At 41.2% G+C, this 25,675-nt stretch overlaps 1 protein-coding gene across 2 annotated transcripts in view; it reads left to right on the forward strand.

Moving 5' to 3' along the window:
* Positions 1 to 25,675, forward strand: part of SEMA3A (semaphorin 3A) — a 403,325-nt gene that overhangs the window by 326,129 nt on the left and 51,521 nt on the right. For both annotated transcript variants that reach the window (XM_074942567.1, XM_074942566.1), the window contains one exon: positions 4,335 to 4,454. In XM_074942567.1, the coding sequence (XP_074798668.1) occupies positions 4,335 to 4,454 (120 nt within the window). The remainder of the gene's footprint in view (positions 1 to 4,334; positions 4,455 to 25,675) is intronic.

The following is a 25,675-nucleotide window of genomic DNA, read 5'->3' on the forward strand; positions in this document are numbered from 1 at the left end:
GCCATCGTTTAGTGTCCCAGTGTCACAGGGTGCCTCCAGCATTACCCGGTGTGCTGACTGTCCAGCCTGTTCCTGGTACCAAGCAAAAAGCTGTTTTCCTTTCACCACTTGTATCTTTTATTCCTCCACATTTCTACACACAGAACATAACACAGACATATTTGCCACACACCCTCCCTCATCAGCACACCTCACCTGCTGAGCCCCACTTTACTTCTCTTTCCTTCTACTTGTATCTTCCCAATTTACATCATAAGCCCAGTAATTACCATCCAGGTGCTCATAACCCCCAACAAAAACTATTTAATTGCTCACTGGTGAGCCTGCAGCTTTCTGCATGCAGCAGCAACATCAGTGATCAGGGTGCTGCTGCTAACACTGTGTTAGCCTTAATAGTCTGAGGGCGTCCTCTGACCATTTGGTACCAGTTTTCATTAGGGAACTCTTTCCAGCCGGTTGCAGTAATCTGCCCATTCCAGCATTAGTTTTATCTTCATCCGTGGACATCTAAAATTGATCATGACCTTAAAACAAGAACCTCAAAATTCAGTAATCTAAAACAAGAACTAAGCAACTCTTTTATCCTTAAGAGCTGACGACAAAAAAGTACAAAAGATACATGAACATTGTTTAATTTCAGAAATCTTGGTATCTAAGAAAATCTGGAAATTGTTCTTAAAGTTCAATGGATCAGGAAAAACTGTTCCGTCCAAAAGATTTACAATGAGAAACAGAGTGGTTGTGCACTTTAATGGTCACCTTTGTGTTTGGAAAGTTAATATACAATATATCTGTTTGTGTACATGTGTCAACACCAGTCCTTTTGGCCAAAGAGATTTGTTTTCACAACACCTACCTCCTTACACAGCTCTCTGCATGCTGATGAAAGAAAATGATGTATTTGCTCTGTATAGGGAGCGGTATCCATTTCTTTATGCTGCCTGGACATAAATGAAAACTGACAATTTGGGTTTTTTCAGCTTCAGGAATTATTGTAAATTTTTTGAACTGTAAATTCCAAAATTTTTTAAAGTTGCTAGTGAAAATACTGTCAATTTAGGCATTAATGGGAGGTCGGAGGGCTTAGCAATAGCATGAGAAATCCTTTTAAATTTATAGTAGCCATGAGTGATTCTCACGAGGTTCCAAAGTGAAGGGCTGCATAAACACTCAATACTTATACCTAGAGAAGGGACAAAAATTTGATTTAGATTTCAAACTCAAGTTCTGGGAAATCATTTGGGGTCATCCTGAATCTGAAAAATTGCACACAAAGAGCCTCACCCCTCTTGTGAGATTCCTGGTACTTCTTGCTCCTGGTTGAGCTGGAAATAGAGTAAGAACACCCCTTCCTGCAGTACTGTGCAGTTAATCCTAACTGGAACAAGGAGACACAGAGATGTACAAAAAAATTAGAAATGATTTTTAAAACACAATGGGCTCAGTCCAGCAATCCTTACCCATGAAATCCCAATCTCTCACCCTTATCCACGATAAGGGCCTCATCTAATGTCCATTGACTTCAATTGGCACTGGATTGAACCCTGTCGGAACTCTTGCATATCTCAGTGAATCAGTTCAAGTTGTAGGCCAAGGGTCAAATAGTTATTCCCTTGAAACATACTTACCCATCCCTACTTTAGAGGTAGCTGTAATAGAAAGCAAAAACTTGCCTTTCGATGTCCAAAAGCTAAGTTCTAGCCCAGTTCAGAACTCTACGTAAAATGTGTCCTTCAGCTTCTTGTTGGTGAGATGCCCACCCCACCTATGACCACTGGCAAAGATAATCTCCATCAGATCAGATCAGACCACAATAATGTTAAATTGTCATGTGGTGAGCTGGCACAAACCTGGAAGCCATGTTGCATTCCTGAGGTGACTGCACCTCAACAGTTGTACAGTTCTTCGTGTGTTGAATGAGATCCTCAAATGGTGAGAGACCCCAAAATGCAAAATATTACAAAACTCTTAATAAGTTGTTAAACTATTTCCTTAATTGTAATAGTCTATTATTAAATTTGGAATCCTTTTTTTCCTTGAGTGACTTTCCCATCGGTTGACAGCTAAGAAATAAAAAACTGGTTTTGCTGATTTATATTGATTTATTCTGACTTGCCTGGGAGTGGATGAAAAGAAAATGAGGATAAGGTTAAGGAAAGGTTAAGAGGAGCATCAAAGTCATTTTTCACAAGCCAAAAGGGGTTGTTGTTCTTTAACATCTCAGCTGCATATGCTGTACGTAATAAGGACTATAATTAAGTGATTGTCTCCTGTTTGAAAAAAAAAAGTAGAAAATGAAACAGAAGAATGAGAAATTGTTAATTAATGATATGCTGTTCTGTTTCACTTCTGATTATACCTCCTGCTGGGCACGACTGGTCTATTTGCTTATAATCTCTGCTGTGAATTCATTCAATTCCATGCCTTTCTGCTATCATGTTTTCACCCTTCCTGACTTTCATGAATACCATATGGTACACAGTCATTGTAGCTTCAATTGACAAGTTTATGCTGTCAGTATTTCAGGGGAAAGATGCTAATGTTATCCAATAGGCATGTTGGGACATGGCTGTCCCACTATGGAAATATCTAAAACTGGCATGAGAATCATATGCTTGTTTCCAAAAGGGTATTTGAAAATCAGGGTGTGGTGGGGTTCAGCCTGACCAGAAAAATCTGTCACTGGAGCTTTAAAAACCTGTTGCTTCATCCTCAGCTTTATCCTTCTGTCTAACTCCTCTTTTAAGATGGGCAAATAAAATATTGGTTGAGAGGAATGACATACTTTTATTTTAATTTCCAAAGGAAACTCTAGGCTGGATCTGCTTATAGATGCACTATAAGGGCCCGATCCTGCAAAGTAACTCCATGGAATAACTGCATTTACTCCTAACAAAACTGACACCATCATTTCGCTCGATATCTGGCACCTTGAAACTGCTTGTGGATACAATTCGAATTGTGTATCTAATTCTTTTTCTTGGAATTCATCTCTTCACCAAGTGGTCTAGGACTACTGTGAACAGTGGCACAATGCAAGGATCTATTGTGAGATTTGAGCTTCGTCTTTTGAATTGGGAACACGTCATTCTTTGTCCCTGGTAACCTTTCTGGTTGAATCAGAAGTGGCATTTGTGGGTCTATGTTATTATGTGAGTTTGATTTCAGACTTGACCACCTATCTACTTTTATGGGCAGGGATGCCACAGAAAGGTTTATCCTCCTTCCCTACTGCCTATGCGGAGAGAAATGTGTTTCACTGAGTGACAGTCTTGCAAGCAGAAAGTTCACAGAAAGGAAAAAAAATTCCCCAAGCAGAGGAGAATGCTCATGAAAGTGCTTCCAAAAAATCATCATTAAAATCTGATATGAGAAGGTATTCACATGTAAACAATTAAAAGAAAGAATTCAGCAACTTTCTGAACTGGGAACCAATGGGCCTGATTCTCCACAGCCTGACACCTTGTGTAACCATTTGCAGCAGTGCAAAGTAAGGTGTAAATCTCTGACATTCTTGAGAATCAGGATCTAATGTCTTCAAGTGGCTGCTTTAGCAGGTACCGAAAAGACAACCACAGACATGTATCAGAAAGATGTCAAGATTAACACTAGGCTATAACAGCTGGAACTATATGCAGACATCTGCAACAGGAGGAATAAAGTTTCACTATGATATGACCTATGTGGCTTGGTCCCTATAGCCCATCAATATAACATAAAAGCAAGGTTTCAGAGTAGCAGCCGTGTTAAGTCTGTATTCGCAAAAAGAAAAGGAGTACTAGTGGCACGTTAGAGACTAACCAATTTATTTGAGCGTAAGCTTTCGTGAGCTACAGCTCATTTTCTGTGTGTATATAAATCTCCTCACTGTATTTTCCACTGAATGCATCCGATGAAGTGAGCTGTAGCTCACGAAAGCTTATGCTCAAATAAATTGGTTAGTTTATAAAAGCAAGGTTGCTAACTCTTGCTATTTTATCACAAGTATTACAATATTTAGTACTTTTCTTAAATGCCCCAGCTCCTAGAGGCAAGTGATTATGTGAGAAACTCAGCTTTAATTTTAAAAAATAACTCCTAAGTTTCTAGCCCTCATGGTTGCAGAACAAAGCCTGAAAATGTGACCCCAGTGCATCCTAAAGGCTCAGAACCCAGAGGGCAAATAGAGAGTACCACCACTGGTTATATTTTAAAACCTCACAACTTTTAAGCCAATCTCATGATTTTTGGTGCCTGACTCATGATCACTGAATCATTTGGGAATAGTGTAACAGATAGCAATATTTGTTCACTTCTTGACAGAATGTTTACAGTTATCTCATATCATTCCACAGATGGAGAACTGTACTCTGGGACAGCAGCAGACTTCATGGGTAGAGATTTTGCCATTTTCCGAACTCTGGGGCACCATCATCCGATCAGGACAGAGCAGCATGATTCCCGTTGGCTGAATGGTATGGAGAGACGTACATTTTTTTCCAATGTTATGTTCATTTAGCTCTCACAGTCTAGCATACCACAAACAGTTCCTTTCCAGTAACACCCATGACATGTTTACCTCTCCTTGATATGGAGCAGAATTTTGTCTTAAACCAGTTAAACTAATCAAGAGTGATTTATAAAGGAGCGCTTTTTGGTTTTTAATTATATTGAGATTTGTGGAGTGTGATTAAATTTAAACCATATCCAGAGGCAGCAGCTAAAGCAGTATCATGTGGCAGGAGCAAACTGCTGTACATGTGTGTTAAACAGGACTTCTAGGCCTGAGGAAGTACCTGCAGGGAAGTCTGAGCAGAGATGCGAGAGAGAATGTTAACTGGGATTGCACCCTCTACAGGCCAGTTCATAATGCAACTGGGTCATCTCTGAGGTGCAGTTCTGACATTAGCCCTCCTGACTCTCCAGGAGGAGAAAGAGGGGAAGGAAAATTAGATAACAGGAGCCATCAAACATGCCATAGCTCCCAATATTTTGGAGTGTCAAAGGAGCCCTGGGTGCCCTAGAGCTTGCCTCCATTACTGGAATATTTGCTATTTTCACAGGGCAGAGTAACTTCAGTTACTATGTGCAGTTAACCAGTTAGACTCAGAAGTGCTCATTTACCAGTGCAAACACCACAACTACGTGTGTTATCAAAGCATTTGCACATGCAAATAAAGGCCTGATCCAATTCCAAGTGAAGTCAGTTTCCACTAACTCTAGTGGGAATTGGATAGGTGCACTGACATATTCATGCATTCACATATTCATGCATTCTCAGTTTTAAAAAGCTAACTGGTTCCAATAGCTTGTTTAAAGTAATTGAAGACACTCTGGACAACCTCGTATTGATATTTAAAAGACTTAAGGCTAAATTTTGTAAAGGGCTGACAGCCTCTCTTTCTGTAGATCCAATTTGTATTTGCATTCCTATTTCTGAATCTCAAAAATGGGTTCAAATGTTTGCACCTACCGTGAGGGTCAGGTAACCCTCATTTGCATCCACAATTCAGTGCAAATGCAAAAATACAGATGCAAATTTTGCAAGTGCAAAAGGGAAGCTGTCTTTTGAAACATGTCCTTTAATGGAAAAGCATATTAGCTAATGTAATACAGATAACATGGATATAATAATAATGATAAACACATTGGATCTGATTCTGCTTCCATTGAAATCAGTGGCAAAACTCCCATGGGCGACAGAGAGAACAGGTTTGTGTCAATTGGGTATTGCTTTTGCAGGCAGTTGTTGCCTGATAGTCCAGAAATATTGCTCATTGATTTCTTGTTGTTCTGATGATAGACACGATATCTGGACTTCAGGGAACATTGAAGTGGAAGTGAGAGTTTGTCACTGATCTATATAGATAGATTCTGCCAGGAGAGTATCTTTCTGTGGGGTAGATTAATACTAAGAATAGCACAGAACCATTGTGATGGCCTTGGTGAAATAAAGCCCAGTAAAAGCTGTTTTTGTGCAGTAGATTCACACAATGACAGCTGAGTCAGGAGGATTTATGCAGTGGGAAAGCACAACCATTGTCCGCATCCCCTGCACTTCATTGCTGAAAATGTGTCATTCCTTTCTGGATTCAGTTATCAGTCTCTCAGTGCTGAATGTGAAAACTGCTTTTCCCAAATTAGCACTGAGTTAACATCTGAGAGGGTGTGGAAACCAGAACTGCTTTGTGCTGAAGATGGAGAGAAGTATAAGAGCGCACACAAAGAGCTTGCAAACCCTGACCCCTCTGAAATGAAATATTCTTGAACTAGCGCAAAACTGGGGACAATTTCAACCTTGTACAGAATATACATGAGTTTGGGATTTAATTACAGTCCTTAAACTGCATTAGTGCCTGGCAAAGTCCTGTTGAATTTACTAAGATGAGAAATAGTTCTCAAAAACCTATATAAGGGATTAGAGATTGATCCTGTGCGATTTACTAGAGTTAGATTCCTGTGAAAGGTTGGTTTAAGAATTCGATTAGAGAATTATTACTCCCTATTAAAGGCTATAGAACTTTTTCCAGTACATTCTCATTAATGAGGTCCTGGCTGCATTTCCGCTGAATTCTCTGTGACCAATAGAGAAGTCCAAAAATAATCATCTGGGGCTGAAACTATACAGACATACTGCTCCTTCGGTTTTTCTTTTTCTATTTGCCTTTTTTCAATGTGTAATTACAAAATAAATTTCCTGGTTTCAGATTTTTTTTAAATGAATACCTTTCTAATGAACTATGCCAGCGTTGAAGGATGAGATATGTTCTATATACACAGAGCTCTGTATGCACTAGAAGTGCAAGCTTTCCCATTCCTTCCCATCACCCTCTTCTGGAAACTTTGGCCTCTGCTGAGACTTCCAATAAGGGAATATCAGCCAAGTGCCAGTTTCTTATGTTGTGGGTAGCTCTATTGGAGTTATCCCAAGACCACTAAAAAGATATGTTCAGTGATAATGGTTTTGTCATTACACACAAGGCCCTGATTCTAACTGCCAAACTACAACTGAAAGACACCCTATCTCTTGGGCGAACCAGTCACTTGCGATAGTTTGGGAACATCTGAAATTAGTGACAGAAAGGTGGTATTTTGATCATAGATTAGAGGGTGTGATCCTGGCTCCATCTCCTATGTCCTGCTTCCTCAGTACAAAGGGGATGGAGGGATGTCCTAGCTGGGGATTTCCCTCATATGCTTCGACTCCGTGGGTGCTTCAGGGCTGGAGAACGGATGAAAAAAAATTAGCAGGTGCTTAGCACGCACTGGCAGCCAGTTTCCCCTCCCCCACAGCACCTCCCACCCATCGGCGGCCCTGCCACTCAACTCCTCCCCCTCCCTTCTAGCGCCACCCACCCGATGTGAGCAGCTCTTCCGCAATGGGCAGGAGGCGCTGGTGGGGAGGAGCGGGGACGGGGCGCACTTGGGGGAGGGGGTGGAACTGGGACGGAAGAGGCAGGGCAGGAGTGGGAGCTTGGGGGAAGGAGTGGAGTGGGGGCAGGGCCTGGGGCTGAGTGGGGGTTGAACACGGCTGGGCAAAGGGAAAAGCCAGCACCTGTGATTTCCCTGATGAAGTGGGAATTCTTGGGTGATCTAAAAACAGCATATGTAGCTCTATACCACCCACTCCCGTCCCCTGGCATAGGGGAATTCCTGGATGGGCTGAAGGCATGGCTGGAAGTGGGGGAGGAGGGGGAAGTTGCAGTGCAGTATGCTGAAGCAAATGCTAAGCAACACAGAGATGGACTAAAGCCTCTGTTTGGGCGGGGGATTAGGGGAGTGGAAAGATGGCTTAGTGCCAATTTTCCCTGCACCCTCCCTGGTTCTGACCTGAGCACAGGGGCTCCAGCCTTACATCTTTAAAGTTAAAAAATCAGATTTGAAAAATGAATAGTCCATAAATGTGTATTTTAAGAGAAAATATTAGGAGTTGGGCTACAGACAGCTTGAAAGGAAATTAAACCACAAAAGGGACATTAAAGGAGCATTATGCATCTGTTTTTCACCCATGAAAGCAAGGCAATGCAAGCCTGATACACCCTCCTGCTAACAGTTTGAGTTAAAGGCAGAATGTCAGGCTGGATTTCCAGTCTTAACTTGGAATTTCCTTCCTTTCTGTGGGTTTAAACCAGCCCCGTGATGTTATTTTAGAATCCTTTCTGCGGTTTAATATTTAAAGTGGGATAGTAGCTATGCATAGTCCCCTGGAGACATTGTCCTTGATAATCTTTACTTTACGGTTCCATAAACAGCTGAGTATTATAGAAGCTGAGCGAGTGTTCAGTAAAAAAGAAAATGCCCTCTTACATTTCACAGGCTCTGAGACAGGAAACATGGACTTGATCCTCTTATGACATTTGTGCAGTGCTTTATAGCCATCATTGTACACAGTTTCCCTTTATGACAGATTACAAGATGCCTCAGTGCTGGCGATGTGCAAATATCTTTGCATATTAGCATATCTCACTGTGTAGTGTGGTGTATGGAATCAGAAAGACAAGATTCTAAATATTTCAAGTATTTTCTTTTCTAAAAAGGTCATATGAAATGTGTGAAGACATTTAGAAGTGAACTATTGTTCCTTTCCAACTTCTGCTGAGACTTGAATGTGCTGATTGTCTACTGTATTTGACTCTATGCGTCTTCTTTGGTTAGCCACACTAACTCCTCTCTCTCTCCACATATGCAGCATTTCTCCGTACCACTCCCACTTCTGCATACCTCCCTTACCCTGAATGTTCTTAAATACCTTCCCTACCTCCCACTTTCATGCAAACCTCCCACAAGTGGTGCAGCTGAATTGGTGTAAAACATGGTTAGCATTATTTCAAAAGCCAGGGTTGAGTACTACTTGGGACAAGTGTGATATTTATTAATCTAGATATAACTGGGCTTGGAAAGATTAGACATCTATTGGTAAATGTTGGTGAACACTGATTTCACCACACACACATGTAAGCCAATTTGTTATAGTTTGATTTAAGGATCTTTACTTTGTACATTTTGACATGTGGTGCTGACAATTTGTGTTTTAATGGTTATAAAGCTTTTACTTTTTGAATAACAGCATCAATTGTCATTAAACAATTATTGTCTGAGCCCCCCATGGTCTAACACCCCGTCATTTGGAAAATTTGAATAGATAAATATCTTTAAAAAATGCGTACAAATATCGACATTATCTGTCAAAATCATTTTAAAAAATCAAATTCTGCTAAGCCTAGATATCACCAGCTCTGCTTAAGCCAACAGTCGAATTTGTTCCAAGGACCTCTTGCGCTTGAAGCCTGCACATCTGCTGCTTGAGCCCAAGGACTATGTCCATTAAAAAGCAGTAGTAGATTGATATTCTCTTATGTGGGCTAGCACTAGAGAGAGACAAAGAAGCACACTTTCCTTTTTTAGACACAACGGGCACGCTCACTCTTGCAGACACAACAAACATGTGTCCATATAAAGAGGAAGACTCCTTCCCCTCTTGAACATGCCCCCCTCCATGTTCTTCTTTACTAAAAAAAGAATAGTAATAATAATTTCCCATGTGACAATTTCCACATGTGACAGATGTTAGTCATGTCACTTAATGGGGCTCAGCTACTGTGGTGACGAGGGTGGCATAAGAACTTGAATAGACTAGAATCCAAATAGGATTTTCAGACTTTTCTCTTTCAGCTCTTGCTCCAAATTTGAGGTGTTGAAAGTGATTTAAAATGTTATTTCTTGCTCTCCATCAACTCCTTAATCTGTATACGCCTGTCTTCTATCACAGCCCCTTCCTGTGCTCATTCCCTTACCAGAGTGTTACAGCCACTTTACTGCAATTAAAACCTAATTATTGGAGTAAATGCAGAATTACTCGAAGCACAAAAATTCTCTTGTTTGCTGCTGCTGTTACTTGATGTTTATACAGCTACTGATTTAAGGGAATGTGGCACACGGAGCTTTAGGTCTGACCCAGTTCACACATCCCGTCTGGGTAGTTGGGGTATTTTTAATGAAATATAAGAAGCCATTCTAGCTGGGAGTTAAGGGCCAATAACAATTAGGAAATGAGCAATTTCTTTAAGATTCGTCCACTTTCAGGAGACATGTGCACACGCAGGGGAAAAGCATTCTTAAACTTCCCTCCACCAGAAAAATTGCTCTCTCAAATGTCTGGATGGAATGATTTGAAATTTTGTCAGCAACTAGACCCTATTTTCTCATTCCAGTACTTAATAATACAGCACTGGGTCATTTTCTTTCAAAAGGGTTTTTATCCACTAGGCAAGCTCCCCACCCTCACTCTGGCCCTTTTATGCTGGGTAAAATGGTCAGAGTAGCACAAAGCTGTGTGACAACCCCAGCTCTATGGTGTGCTTTTGTTTTTTTAGGGGGAAGAGGGATTTCTGTTGCAGGCACTGTGAAAGACAGCCATAAGACTACCTTCCGAAGATCCCCTCCTGGCAAGCAAGCAGGGGCAGGAGGGGCATGTGAAAGGTGGGGTGCAGCATGCACTGCTGCAGAGATTCTGGACAGTGCTATGGCCCATAGGCAACATGGGGAGGATGCTGTAATTTAGACAGGCCCACAGGGCATGCTTTTCCCCTGTGATGAAAGTACTGTGCTATTGTAATGCCGACAGATCCCGGTCGTTGGTGGGCAGGATCGAACCAGGGACCTCTGGAGCTTAGTGCATGAGCCTCTACAGCGTGAGCTAAAAGCCAGCTGGCTTTTAGCTAAGGCTGTACAGCAGACTCATTTAACTCTCTCTCTCTCTTTAAGTAGTCTCAGTACCAGTAGATGGGACAGAACACCACACCCAGATGGTGTGTGGGTTATACTATATCTCTTAAAGACACAGCCCAGAACTCATCCACCATATTTTAGCTCTAGGGCATGGGTAAGTGTTTACCTTCAGGTGCACACTCCAAGGGTCATGAGTGGGCCCTAGGGATCTGTTCTGTACCCTTTCTAGATTTGAGTAAGAAACATTTCTCAATATTGTATTTATGAGTTGTTGGTTTGTTAATCATTATGTTATTGATTTCAATGGAAGTGCTTGTAGCGTAATGTGGAGTAAGGTTCTATTCCTCATAAGGAAGGGTAGCCAGATAATGGCCTATGCTTGTATAATTGAAGTCCTGGTAGCTGTTAATAGCAATCTCTATGCTACTCCCTGTATATTAATTTCAATTAATTTTTTGAAATAATATTTAATCAATGCAGTGTGTGTATGTATATATTTATGACATAAAGGCCACCCACATTCACTAGTTTACAGTTGTGTAGCCTTGCCAGAATTTCCTCCCCATAAGAGTGAATTACATTGTATAACGCTGAGTTCAAGTAAAAAAGACACTCCTTCCTGCAGGACAGGTGGCATGTTAACACTCCCAGACTGTAGCTTTTCTTCTGTCTCTGGAACAGGTTTCTCTTTAAATAATACAATGTGTGGGTTTTACAAAGAATTGAATCACCATCAGAAAAGAAACATAGGTTTAAATGGCAGGCTGCTAATTCAAGACTATTCCTGTATGTGCAGGCTGGCTTCGCAAACCCAAGAGATAGTTCAAGAGATTTACAGGCTGCTGATGTTCATAAGATTCCCTTAACCCTCATGTAATGATATGTTAAGACTAGGTTGGCTAATCATGATCTTGGAAATGGTAAAATAAAGTCTTTGAAGAACATTCTTATTTAGGGCCATTTGTGACTCTCTCGCTCAGGCTGAGTGGTACCCTGCTCCACGAGTAGTCCCTGGCTTTCAGTGTGAATAGAGGCAAATGCAATTGCTATTGTGAGTAAGATGGGCTGGTCTACACAGAGATATAGTGAGTGACAAGCCAGGGTGCAAATCTATAGTGCACAAACCTGCCACGCAGTAACTGGCCACTGTACGCTAAAGATCTACAGCGTGCTTTGACGTACTGCTGCAGTGGCATGGTAGCAGGTCCACGTGGCCAGTTAGTGCATGGCAAGCAAATTCAGACATTGTGGATTTACACCCTGGCTTGCTACATGGTAAGTCTCCATGTAGACAAGCACGGAGTAAAGGTGTCAGCATCTGACACTTGGAGAGTTTTGCAATCACTGTTAATGGAGGTGACTAACCAGCATTTTCAAGAAAAAAATATTTCCAGTGAATCCCATGGCAAAACTCTAATTGACTTTAGTGGGAGCAGGATCGGGTCTGTCACATTCCCCTCTACTTTGAATATGACAAATGTCTGAATTTGCTTTTTTCTTTCCTTGTTTTTTCTCCTTCCGCTCTAGCCATCAGTTTAATTCATGTTGACCCTGTCAGTACCAATTTCCTCTTCTCAGGCCACCACATTCAGAGTCTGGTGGGCGTTCAATAGAGATTTACTGTTGACTGGGTAATTTGAGTTCATGTGTGTGGTGAAAAATTAGTGAGGAAAATTACCCAGCAAAGTGGATGCCATGACAATGCATTTCACCATGGTGTGACTGGCTCTGCTGACATAGCTCTCAAAAGCTCTCCCTCTGTGAAAATAGGGCCTGTTTGCAAATTAATTAGTTTCTGGCGGTGGCTTGATTGTTGACCCAAAGTTTGTAGAGTGGAAAAACAATCAGATTAGTGTGTTCAATATAAAGGCCCAGTGCGACACTTGAGTGTGGTTTGCCAAACTGTTGAGGCCGTGAATGGAGTGAAACAAATTCTTTTTTGAGAAGCCAAGCCAAAGGTTAAGTGTGATGTGACTAGGCATGCTGGCTGTGGGGGGATGGAGAATTAGAGGGTTTCAGCCACACAAAGCTGGATGGTACTAAGCAAGTTTCGTTAAATTTAATGACATTCACAGCATTAGATACAAAGTCATTGGGTGTGTTTTAATCTCCGTTAGAGGGAGAAATAGGCTGGCCTTTTTATTAGATTTTTTTTTCATGTAGTCATGGGAAACACTAGTGACTGGCTATGGGGGCTATTAGAGCTGGGCCCAGATCTTACCCCTGAATTCAACTGTCCCCAAACTTTGTGGAAATTTAGATCAGGATCCACACTTTGTAAATGGCCCCTTATCTCTGTAGTGGTGCAATCCAAACCTTAGATTCAACCCTTGAAGTTAGGGTCTGTATTCACATGTGATTGATCAGGTCCTTCTCTTAAACAGTATTGAAGATATCTCATAAGGCAAATACATTGGAAGATACATAGATTAAATAGATAAACTAGCTAACAGAAAGACACCAGGCCTGTATCTCTATTGTTCCTAAAAGATCTCATGGACCAGATCCTTAGCTGTGGTTAATTGGCATACCTGCATTGAAATCAGGATAGCTGTACTGGTTTACATTAGCTGAGGAGTTTGGGTCATATCACTAATGACATACTTTACTATCAATGCATTATCAATGTGATTAATTTATTTAATAGCAAAAAATGATAGCTGTTTTTCTTAAATATGACTCTTCACTTTAGTTACCTTTTATGGGATTCATATTATTTCTGTCACCCCATTATATGCCTGTTGAATTCCCTTAAAAGCTTTATTTAAATCAAACAATGCCTAGGCAAACCTTTTAGCTCTGTTAAATAAGTTCATAAAAAAAACATAGCTAAGTGAGAACTATACCATATGGGAATTTTAAGTGGTCTTAAACCAGTGTCCTGAAATATTTTAGATGGGAGCCCAATGGACCTGGATCTGAACAGTCACTGACTTTTGTGAAGTTTGTTTCCTGATCCAAACTTTGTGGCTGGTTTTCTGTATGTAATGGGCCGAACCAAAACCCCACATATGAACAATGCTAAACTTTCAACTGCTTGTACAAAAAACCATACATCACTGCATGCAATTACCACAAATGAATGCGCATATCAGGTATCTGATCAGGCAAAAAGACATAATTGGCCTTCACATGTGCAAATACCAGCTCCAGATTGGTGTTTGCACTGCAACAATTAGGCATATCATTTGAGTTAAACAGAATACTTGGTGCATACATTAAAATCCTAATTAGCTTTAGACATAGGTGAATTGTCCTGTAGACTTAAGACTTTCCTCTCACTGCTTGGGTCTATCACTCCCCCTTTTCTCTGTTCATGATTTTCTAAAAATTCCAGTCTGAATGGTTGTAAGGCTAAGTAATTGCTTTTGTTCTTTGGTTTATTTAATATAAATACACAAATCTCAATAAATGATAGGTCCTCACACTAATGGTAGACATCACAGTTGCAAAGTTATAGAATCCCAACATGAATTTGTGTGGCAAATCAGTGACTGCAGATTTATTCATGCCCTCTGGGACCCACGCTGCCTTTTCATCTTCGCATGCAATATGATTTAAATTACAGCTTGTGCAGAGCTGTGCCTTGGGATTCCACTGCATGTTTCCGACTGTTTATAGTTCAGTGAGCTTTAACCTCTGTGATTCTCAAAATTAAATAATGTCAGGGCTGATATCAAACTGATGGCTGGTACTAGGTTGCTTAAGCACTCTCTTGTATTAAAAGCCTATTTTTACAATGCAGTAGAAATATCTGTGTATTAAAACCATAGAAAATATATTCAGCTAATTTCAAGAGCTTGATTTAAAAGTTGCAACAACAAGGAATTGTAAAGGCAATACTAAGCTACATTGTTAAAGGCCTGCTCCTCTTTCCACTGAAGTTAATAGAGGTATGACATTTGACTTCAGTGGAACAGGACTGGGCCCCAACTCACCACATTGTGCCTAAGTATTGCAGCACAAATGGTATGTAAGATCAAGAAATAGTACAGGTTAGGTTTCTTTTATTATGCTTTGTTTTTTTGTTTACTTATCAAAACACAATAGGCAGTTAACTAGTCCCTTGTAGAATATCATGGCTTAATTATTTTTAAATACTAAACTGTATCAGACAGTATTACTCCTGGGGGAATTCTGCACCCCTGCTCATGCACAGAATTCATGTCCCCTGCAGATTTCTTTGCTTCCCCACAGAAAAATGATTTTCTGACAGGGAAGCTGCAAGAGCAGTCACGCATCACTCCTTAGGTGTGCAGGTACATTGTTTCAGGCACCCGGAGCAGCCGGCAGAGAGGTAAATCACCACAGGGCTGGGGACACCCCAGCCACTGGCTCCTACCCTGAGCCAGGATCAGCTGCTAGTTCCAGCTGGGTTCGAGGCAGTAGGGGACGGGACTTCCTCTTCCCCTGCAAGGAGTGGCTGGGGCTTTGTCAGACCCACCCCCAGAAACCTCCCCCAGCTGCAGGAAGTTCAAGATCCTCCCTTGCTTCCTGCCCCCATTGCTCCTCAGCTGTGGGGAGAGGGGTCACTGTATGGGGAGCTGCTCCCTCATATGCCCAACCCCCATGCATCCAGACCTCCCATACCCAGACACCCCTGCCAAGCTTCACCCCGTACACCCAGAACCCCCCTACCCCTCCATACCCAATCCCCACCTCACTGAACCTCAGCCCCTGCATCTGGAGGACCCTGCAACCAGACCCCCTGCCTCTGGACCCCCACCTCTTCACCCAAACCACCACCACCCAGCACCCTGCACTTAAAACCCCACCCTGATGAGCCCCCTGCACCACCCTGAGCCTGCACATTGAGATCCCCATGCCACTGACCCCCAACGAGCTGCACCCAGACACCCATCCCACCAAGTCCTGCTCCCCCAGCACCCACACCCCCCCAGCTGAGTCCCCCACACCCAGATCTCTTTGCTGAGCCCCAACCACTTCACCTGAAAACCCATGCAGAGTTCCATTGCCCCTGCATCTGGAACCCCCGCAACAAGCCTCTGTGCATGTAGATCCCCCCACACGTATACCCCCCCCGCAGAGCTGCCTGCACCCAGATTGTCCCATACAGAATCCTCTCACCTTAGGATCCAAGTGTGGAGGGGGTCAATTGCCCCACATCGACCCCCTCCACACTTGGATCCTGCCTGGTTGTCTGCCTACCCCACACCTGGTGCACCTGGCGCAGAGGGGCAGGGCCACAGGGTGTTTCTGAGGCAGGCCCAGGCCTTGTGCTGTGTCAGGGTCAGGTGCAACCTCATCACTGAGTCTGTGTCCGGGGGGTGGGGGATGTGGGGGGCTGCAGGGTGATCTCCCACCTTCATGAAGTCAGTGGCCTGTGCTCCCCACTGCCATGCTGGAGCCTCTGCATTTATTGACAAATAAAACTTGCAGAATTTTGCAGAATTTAAAAATATTGTGTGCAGAATTTTTAATTTTTTGGCACCGAATTTTTAATTTTTTGGTGCAGAATGCCCTCAGGAGCACAGTTGCCTACTTTCACCCAGTAAATAAGCACCCCTATTTTCACAATAAGCCAAAAATCAAGCTAATCACATTTCAAAACAAGGCCAAAACAAGCCAATCCCTAAGAACCCCAACACTCTGTGTGACTAGATCCCCCTCGCATGCAGTCTGGGACTGTGGTGGGCCCGCTGTGCACCCCTGACTCTCCTCTCTGCTTGCCCCCCCCTTGCCCCTGCTTGCCAGCAGCTGATCTAAAAAAAAGAAACAACAAGCAACAATATATGAGCCAAACAAGCAACAAGCTACAAGCCAAAAACTAGCCAACAAGCAACTCACAAGCCAATTAAGCCAAAAACAAGCCCAATTTCTGCATTTTTTTCACAGGTTTGGCATGTCTGCTCAGGAGTAATAGTATATACTAGAAATCTTTCAGTACTATAGTTGCATTTCCTCTAAATACTTGAGGAAGAGCACCCAGAAAGGATCCAATGAGAATCTGAACATTCAATCTGTTGTGGTAATTTATTCCTTCACAGATCTCCATCTGTATTCAGAATCGTAGCTGTCCATTTTAATGGCAAAAATAAGAGTTTAGTGGTTTTCATTCCTATGAACTCTTCAAAGCCAGCACAGTCAACAGCAGTCCTATTCTATGCCTTCTTCAACTTCCTCAACTGAGTTGTTTTCCTAAGTTCCAATATGCAACACCTGTGCAAACCGTGAAGGCCAGGGGGTTGTATAAGTGTCACCGAGGGCCTAATCTAGCCTGCACAACTTTATCACTGGCAACGATGCACAAGTGGAGAGAAGCCAGCTTGGCTGTCACTCAGACCCTAGATTGAGTTTGCAGCTCTGGAAGCAAGGGGAAAAAAACAACCCCTTATTTTGATTTGTAAGCTTGCTTAGCACATTTGACTGGAAATCACTGAGACAGTAAACGTGACACTGCACAAATTTTTTTTCCACAGAATCACAGTTGTCAGGTACTATGGGGAAAACACAGTAAAAGAACGTAGTTGGATCCCCAGTGTGATGCCTTTGAGTCCTGCATGCATCCTGCTTGGCTTCAGAATTCCCATTTGCATCAATGGTGTGACCATCAGCTTTTAAAATTATCCAGGCCAGGCATACAACTATGGACGCAGACTAATTTCCTTCAGTGTTTGTTACTGTATTACGACAAACCTCAAGCACATATTCCATGATCATCAGTAGCTGAGGGACTGTCGTTTTTTTCTTAGCGGCTGAGTGAAGCTTAGATATACAAACACATAGTAGATTATTCAGAGAAGATGGAAGGAATGCAGTTGTCCATGTAAACATTATTATGTTCTGTGAAAAATATTCTTGTACGGTGTATTCCTCAGCTCTGTGTATTTTTAAATAAGATCCTTAACACCCTATGGACTGAAATCTGTATACCTTTTCCAGACCTGAAGAAGCTCTTTGTGTAGCTGGAAAACTTGTCTCTTTCAAAGTTGATCCAAGAAAAAAATATTACCTTGCTCACCTCGTCTCTCTAAAATCTTGTGATATTTTATTTAATTAACATAGCTGATTTTTCAGTTAAACAGAAGTTGACAAAAATCCAAAGTTTCTGACTCATGTGTTATTGTTTTTGCATTTTTGAATCTTATAAAATGCCAAAATATTTTAATGTAACAGAAATTACATGATAGCTAGTTTGTTCTCAGATCTTGCATGCTCAGTAAAAAGCCCTTGGAAATATGGAATTACACTGCTACTAACATTAAGAATAGAATGTGTATAAGGATACAGGTCCAGATCCTAAACTGATGTAAGTCAGCATAGGTCCATAGGCTTCAGTGGAGCTATGCCAGCTTACACTAGTTCAGAGACTTGCCCATAGATTTGATACTTAACATATTTGCACAACTATATATTAAAATAGCTCTTAATGTATAGGTTCATATATATACCCAGAGAGACAGTGTTGTTATACTATATAATAAAGAATCTATCACATAATTACAATTTTATGGTACAATTTAAGAAACATCGAGATATAATGGCTTCCTATGCCAACAACTGATAGTCAGTAAAGAATAACTATTAGTGTATCATGAATTGTGATACCGTATAGTTCAATAACCACAATATAACAGGAAAGCTGGTAACAAAATTGCTTTTAGGAAGCTTTCCTGCAGGAACTGTATTTCCAGTGGTATAACTCAAGTCATTTTATCTGTTTTGATGTGCATGCAGGATATTGTATATCAGTATCTAAAAGGTTATTGAGAGCTTGAAACGTGTGGACAAGCCACAAAAATTGAACTGCCAGCTTTACCCAAACCTAATTTGGAGTCCCATTCCACTCCCATTTCACTGGCAGTGTCCCAGAGTGGATTGCAGTTGGCTGGTCTCATCCTATAGCATAAATGATCCCATTGTTTGGTCGGTATAGCAGGTGGTAGCATGATGGACATAGGAAGTTGAGGTGCAACGAAGTGGCAGAGGAGGAATAATTTGCTTTAGAAGAGTGTCTTAGACTGTAAGCTGTTTGGGGCAAGGATCATATTTTTGTTCTGTATTGTACAGAGCCTAGCACAATGTTGTCCTATGCCATGATTGGGGCTTCTAGTGCTGCCACAGAACAGATAATAAATAAATAATACAAAAAAGTTTCCTCCCCCCCCCCCTTTTTTTTTTTTTAGGAGACAGGTTTGTATGGGTTTTTTTATTAAATTAGTGGCACTCTCTAAGATATGGAGAAGGGGCTTTTCATAAACATAAGCATACACATAAATCTTGAATTTCCTGTCTGTAGTTTAGTAAACAGGGACAAAGCCATGGCTTGGACTGGATTGGCTTTTCTTTTAAACTGGCAAATCTGTGGTAGCTTTGTGCCAACACTGAAATCAGAGTATATAGTCCTTATGTTAAACCTGGTATTTACTGGTTACTAAATTATCTTTGAGTAAAATCCAGGTTCCATTGTAATGAAGTGCAAAACTCCCATTGATTTCAATAGGATCAGGATTTGGGTCTCTGTGAATGTGCAAGTGTTCGTGAGCAGTGAATTGCTAATGCAAAGAAAAATTATAGGGCAGTTCAAACCAAGCTACTAAAACCATTGAACCTCCAAGGAAGCTGTAGCAAAGTAACTGGGGAATAGTGGGCACTGGAAGTAGTAGAGACATTTACTGGAGCTAACATGCATTGTGAAAATTTAAAGAATGTTATTTTGATGGGGTGGGAGAGTGGAAGTTTTCCATAAAAGTTTTAAGCAAGAAAGCAAAATCCCGGGAACCAAGGAGATGAAAGAAGGATTTGATTTCATAGACTAAAAGACAGGAAATAGTAAACTTTAAAAGATAACTGTAAAAACGTAACTGTAAAAAGAGGAGTTGTGGAGTAGGCAGACACAGTGTGTTGTAAAGCGAGCAAATAAAGGTCTCTTAAAATGGGTTTAAATGGTTGAAATTAGATCTAGAAGCTTGGAGAAAAGAAAGAGTCAACGAATACTAGCACCACAACTGTACAGGGAGATGTCAGCAAACCAGTAAAGTGCCTGAAACCACTATGGCTTATTGCTAAAAGCAGCCAAGTCAGCAGGCTGTAGATTGGCCAAGTCAGCAGGCTTAGCTTCACCAGGCCAGGAGGGGGGGAGGTGTCTTTGGATGCCACAGAAAGGGCAGCTTGACTCCCCGTCCTTCCTGATAAGAATTGTGTTGAAGTGGCTGATACATGCATTTTAGAAGAGCAGGATGTGCCCCAGGAATGTCTGTTGGGGCCTCAAGGCTGCAAACTCTGGAAAAACCCACACCTGGTTAATCGATAATCAGAAGGAACCTCTTGCTTGACCACTGAAACTGCTTGCTTAACAAGTTTTCTTTAAGGGACATGTCATTCTATTACTAATGTATAAATAAGGGGGGAAAGTTTGAGGTAGTTGGACTCTTTTTGGACTCTCCCTCTGAATACATCTTGCAGTCCCCACCGGCAGATGGAATATTTGGCCACCGGAAGCCTGCCGCTGTGTCACTCGAGAGCCACTCGAGAGCCACACTCAGCTTTGGTAATATCAAGGGTTGGGGTATTTTACTAACCTTTTGCAGACGTGTGTAAGTGCTTGAGACTAAGTAAGTTTAGCTTTAAGTGAAAGCACTCTTGTGTTGTCCTCTTTGTGCCAGCCATCTATTGGTCGGATGGCTGTGTCTCTCCTGATTTATTTCCTGACAGCACCTCACACAGAGTAAAAGTTATCAAGAGCTTTGGGTTGAAAGACCCTGGGTAACATAGCCAGGGAAGTGTTTAAAATGATGCTAACAGATTTGCTATAGAGGTCAAAAAATTGTAGAGTAAAACCTTTGCGAGAATTTTATGTGATTTCCTGATGTGTAGTTTGTCTTGATTTTAAAATGTATCTTCAGTTACCAAACAGTAACACACATGAACTGTAAATAGAAAGCCTGATGACAGCTGACCCCTGATCACTAAGGAGCTTTCATAATTTGTTGGGTAACCTGTCATCTGTATTCTGTACAGCATTCAAGGTACATGCAACAAGAAAAACTAAATAAAATGTGGGAAAGAAAGGGAGTGCCATCCCTTTTGCCAGAATTATGCTTTACTTGCTTCCTTATGATACCTAGATACTACAGCGGTGGGTCCATTAGAAAGAGAAAGCAGTCACTATTTTGTTTTTACATATAATTTAATTTTATAAAATAAAATGTTTCTGTATCTTCTAAAAGCTGAAATTTAAAAGTAGAGTTCATTGGCAATATCTGTTTCCTGAATGGTACCACAGCAGATATCAACACTGCAAAGGCAAAATTCTCTTCAATCATCTGCATTGCAGGTCTCAGTTGTATACTCTGCTGTATTTCTGTGCACAGAACTCCCATTGAGGTCAATGAGAGCTCTGAACATGGAATGAGTATAGACTATGCAACAGAGAGCTGCACTGTGAATTAGTGAGTGATTCTCACTGGCTTGTGTATAGGGATTGGTATTATTGCTACCCAGCCCTGTGATATACAATATGAATAGCTCAGTTATGTTTTTTGACATAATTACCAGAATCTTTTTGGTGGAAACTTCTCCTGAGAGACTGTTCCACAGCTTAATACATCTTACTGCGAGAATATTTTTCCTGAGTTTTCACTTTTTAAAAAAGTCATACCCTTATCTTTTGTCACTGACTAAATAATTCTTCTCTCTTTGGTGTTTAAGCTCCTCAAGTATTCATATGTGCTTGTAAGCACCCCACCATACCCACTAAAAAATAACATTAAAATGCAGGTGAACCTCCCTTTCTGACAACAGCTTGAGAATATTCCCAGAAACTTTTTATAATTTGGAGTTACAGTAATTATGCCTCAAAGCTTTCTAAACCTCTGTATGCAGACATGGAAGTACATGTTTTCTGTGACTACAATGAGCAAGATTTGACCCTTAAAGTCTAATTGATGATGAACAATCCTCTGTTAACAGGGAGATGGACTAGATAACCGAGTAGGTCTTTTCCATCTCTAGGGAATCCATGATTGTAATCACAGCGTACGCCAATATTTGCCCCCCCCCACCTCTTTTTTTTTTTCTGTCGACAGTGTTAATATACCATATCAGTGATAAGCCTGTAACGTATTTCCATTCAGCTATAACTGCTGGTAATTCTTTTTTTTTCTGCTGATTGATGCTAAGTTAATTTGGAATTACATATTATGTCCACGTGACTACTAAATGAGGTCGTCATAATTGATGTTATCACACTGAATATCAAAAGTAACAATGAGGATTTGTGTCTCCACTCCCAAGTGTTGCTGAGATGCCCTGCTGGATTTTGCATTATTTCACTAAATTGAGAGATTAGTTAAAAACTGTCATTCACCCAGTGCTTATTTCAGTCTCTACTGCCTTCATTTATTAAGCTTGCCTTAATGGATTTTGTGTCAAGTTCTTGTACATTGGCTGTAAAAGTTAATTATAATAACAAAACCATTTTACATAGTCTGACAAAATGACCTCAGCTTTGTGGCTACATCAGAAGGACTTGGCAAAGGAATTAAATTATTATGCAAGGATTAGAAAGGTTAGCGAATCTCTACAGGACTCTTTGTCTGCTGGATCACTACTTTGAAATGGGACTGGTCTGGTGATCATCATCTGATGAACATTCCCTAAAAAATGATTTGATGGGCTCAATCCAGTTCTTTTTGTATATATATGTAGCACCTTCTAGTCATTACTGGCATTAATGGATTAAGCCTGACAACACCCCTGTAAGGTGCAGTAGATAAATATTATTCTTCCTATTTTGCAAATGAATGAGCTGAGACCCAAGAGATAAGGGCCATATTGTCCACTATGCAGGAAAAATATACACAGGGGACAGGAAACAACATGAGTGGAAAATTTGTCCTGCCAGTGAGGAGTTTGTGTTCCCTGTAAAATTGGCTAGGGGATCCTAAATGCCTAGATCTCAGGAGTTATGGTGGGGCTGAGATCACCATGCAGAGCCCTCTGCACTGCTGATCAGCTCACAGCTTCAGAGACTCAGAGAAATACAGGACTCGCAGGGACCTCGGTAGGTCAGCTAATCCAACCCCCTAAGTGTTATCTAGACCATCCTTGATAGCTGCTTGTCTAACCTGATCTTAAAAACCTCCAGTGGTGGAGATCCCACAGCCTCCCTAGGTAGCATGCATCCTTCGTCAGCCATGCTATTAATGCCTGATCCATATCATTTTCCTCTCCAAATCCCCATCATACATTGGCTACAAACTTTAAGATAATATAGATTTTTTTTGGAGGATATCAGTCTTCTGGCTGCTGGACTTTAGGAATAACTCAATCATCTTAAAATTAACACAGTGGTGATAGAAATATAACACCTTCAGATATAGGCAGCCACAGGAAAGAGGTGCTAATGACATCCCATAAATTTTGGTGGTTGTTCTTTAAAGAGATAATAATCACCTCTTTCAGATTAAATAGGATGGGTAGATCACAAGGTTTGTTTTGTGGGAAATCTAATTTACTTTGTGAATTATGCTATAATTTGACTGAACTTTTGTGTTCACTTTACTTCACCATATAATTAGTCATTATAGAGAATCAAAATTATTGTTGTCTCTTTAAGAACAAAGGCCTCAGAAACTGATAATTATTTCACAGTTCAACATTTTGTTCTTTTTCCTTCCCATGCAGCCTACAGTATGACTTGTTAGAAATGTTCAGACTAAGAACTACATTATCAGGGAGGGGAAAGATCGGCTCCACCCTAGTGGCAGTGCAGGGAGATTGTGGGTACTGCTGTACCGCAAACACAGAATCAGCAGGTCTTGCATCCTCTCTGTTGCTCATGCACTAGAGGGAAGCACCACACACTCATATGCAAAGAATTAAGTTATGTGGCACTGAGGGGAGCTTGTTACAAATTTTAAAGGGGTAACAAGGGCTATCTCTCATCATGCTCCCGCACAGCATCTGTAGAGGCACCATGGATCTGGTTCTCATTGACATTAAAGCCCACTTTCACTGCTTTGGCAGTGGAAAGTGGCCTTGAAGAGAGCATACATTTAATTCACTGTCATTGTAAGACTTCTTTACACTGGAGGAGTGGTATAAAGGAACCTTAGGGTAAATGAGAGTCAGGCCCTAAGCCTAAGGGCATGTCTGCATTACAAGCACAGGGTGCGACTGCAGCTCATGTAGCCATACTTGAGCTAGTTTTAATCTAGCTAATTCAAGTACCAGAACAGTGAGGCTGCAGCAGTGTGTGCTTCAGAGTGGGATGTACAAGCCTGCCTGGAACCCTGGTAGTTACTTTTGGGGCTACTCTGTAGTGAAGTGCACTTTGCCACAGCTTCTCTGCTGCAGAACCTGAGCTAGGTTAGAGCTAGCTCAGGTATGTTTACGCAAGATGCAATCCCCCCACCCCCCATGATGGCAATGCAGACACGTCCTTATGCTTAGGGCCTGACTCTCATTTATCCTAAGGTCTCTTTATATCATTTAGCAGTTGTAGTGGGCCAAATAACAACCAAGCCTAAATCTCTCTCCATTCCTGAAAACTATACCTGCAGTTGCTGATTTTTTCTTTTCTTCTTTTTTAATTTCCTGATTTCTTACGGTGAATGCTATACTTAGAATACAAATGGTGCTGTTCAACTAATCTGAACTGATGTTGAGCCATGTCTTTGTCAAGATGTGACAGCCCTCTCGGGGGGTTGGTTTCAATCTGCATGAGTTTCACACACCTAAACCAATAGATTCTGTCCACAGGGCTGGAGCCCACAACGTCCCTTCTGGTTCATTTGGAATTTGGAGTTTGTATAAATGGAGAGAGAGAAAAATTGGTCTTTCCCGTCTTATCCAGAGAGCAGTTATAATCAGCAAGCAAACTAGATTCCACAGAAGTAAAGATGTAATTATATAACCCACAACCATCAGCATAGACCCTGAGGTACAGAGATGTTTTTATTTCAGGAGAAGTCTAAGTGTCAGGATAGTTCTGAGAATCATGCCTTTGTTTTTTTGTCCATGCCCAACCTGCAGTTCTAAAGAGCTTGAATAAAGAAGACAGCTTTGTTTTAATGTTTCTTACAATAAGAATTACTCTTAGATGATGATAATCACCAAAATATTGAAAATCCTTTCACACTATGATTCGATCCTTGTTGCCAATTGTGTGACAGTGGAATTGAGGTCTGGACAGAAACTGGATGTGGAAGAGCATTGTGAGTTCATTAGCATCCTCAGCTAGGTGTTTCCTTCTTCCTGTGCTACCTTCTTGTATTGGAATGTGAAAAAGGTGCGAGCTTAATATCATGTAGAGCATCTTTCATCCTTAAATGTCCCAAAGCACTCTGTTTCACTGACCAGCAAAATGCAGACACCTGTACAGTGAGACAGTGTCGGTATTTAACAGCACAAAGCAACATTACACAAGTTTTAGTCCAAAAAGTGAAAAATATTATATGCCATTGAAATTGCATGGGGAATTTAGATAAACTAAACACACATGATCCAGTATTATAATTTTGCTATGACACTAAGGCTAGTATCACTAGACTTTGAAAAAATATGATGAGATCTCTAATCTCTTATCAGACCCTAGTTTAATTTCACATCCAACAAACACTACCTATAAAACCATAGTCCTGTAACATCATTCTGGAGTACTGATTTAGTAATAATTCAGAGACAAAAGTGCTATCTACCAAATCATAAATACCATTACCTTGAGAACTCTTGATTTTTCCCAGGAGCAGGATTCCCATTAAAGTATGAATGACCAAAACCAGTTCTGCTTATCTTGCAAGAGCAGCAAATATCACAACCAGATATGGAATGAATACAGAAACAGTATGGATGGCTCACAGCCGCTTTTACTTATGCTCTAAGCTTCCCAAGGTCCTCTACAGGCCTTGAAAAACAAAGAATTGCCAGAACACACTGCACTTCAGCCACACTCTTTCTTTGTCCCTGGCCCTGCCCTGACACAGCCCCTGGGCTAAGGGCTGGG

Source organism: Natator depressus, chromosome 1 (assembly GCF_965152275.1).
Source record: "Natator depressus isolate rNatDep1 chromosome 1, rNatDep2.hap1, whole genome shotgun sequence".
Classification (NCBI taxonomy): Eukaryota; Metazoa; Chordata; order Testudines; family Cheloniidae; genus Natator; species Natator depressus.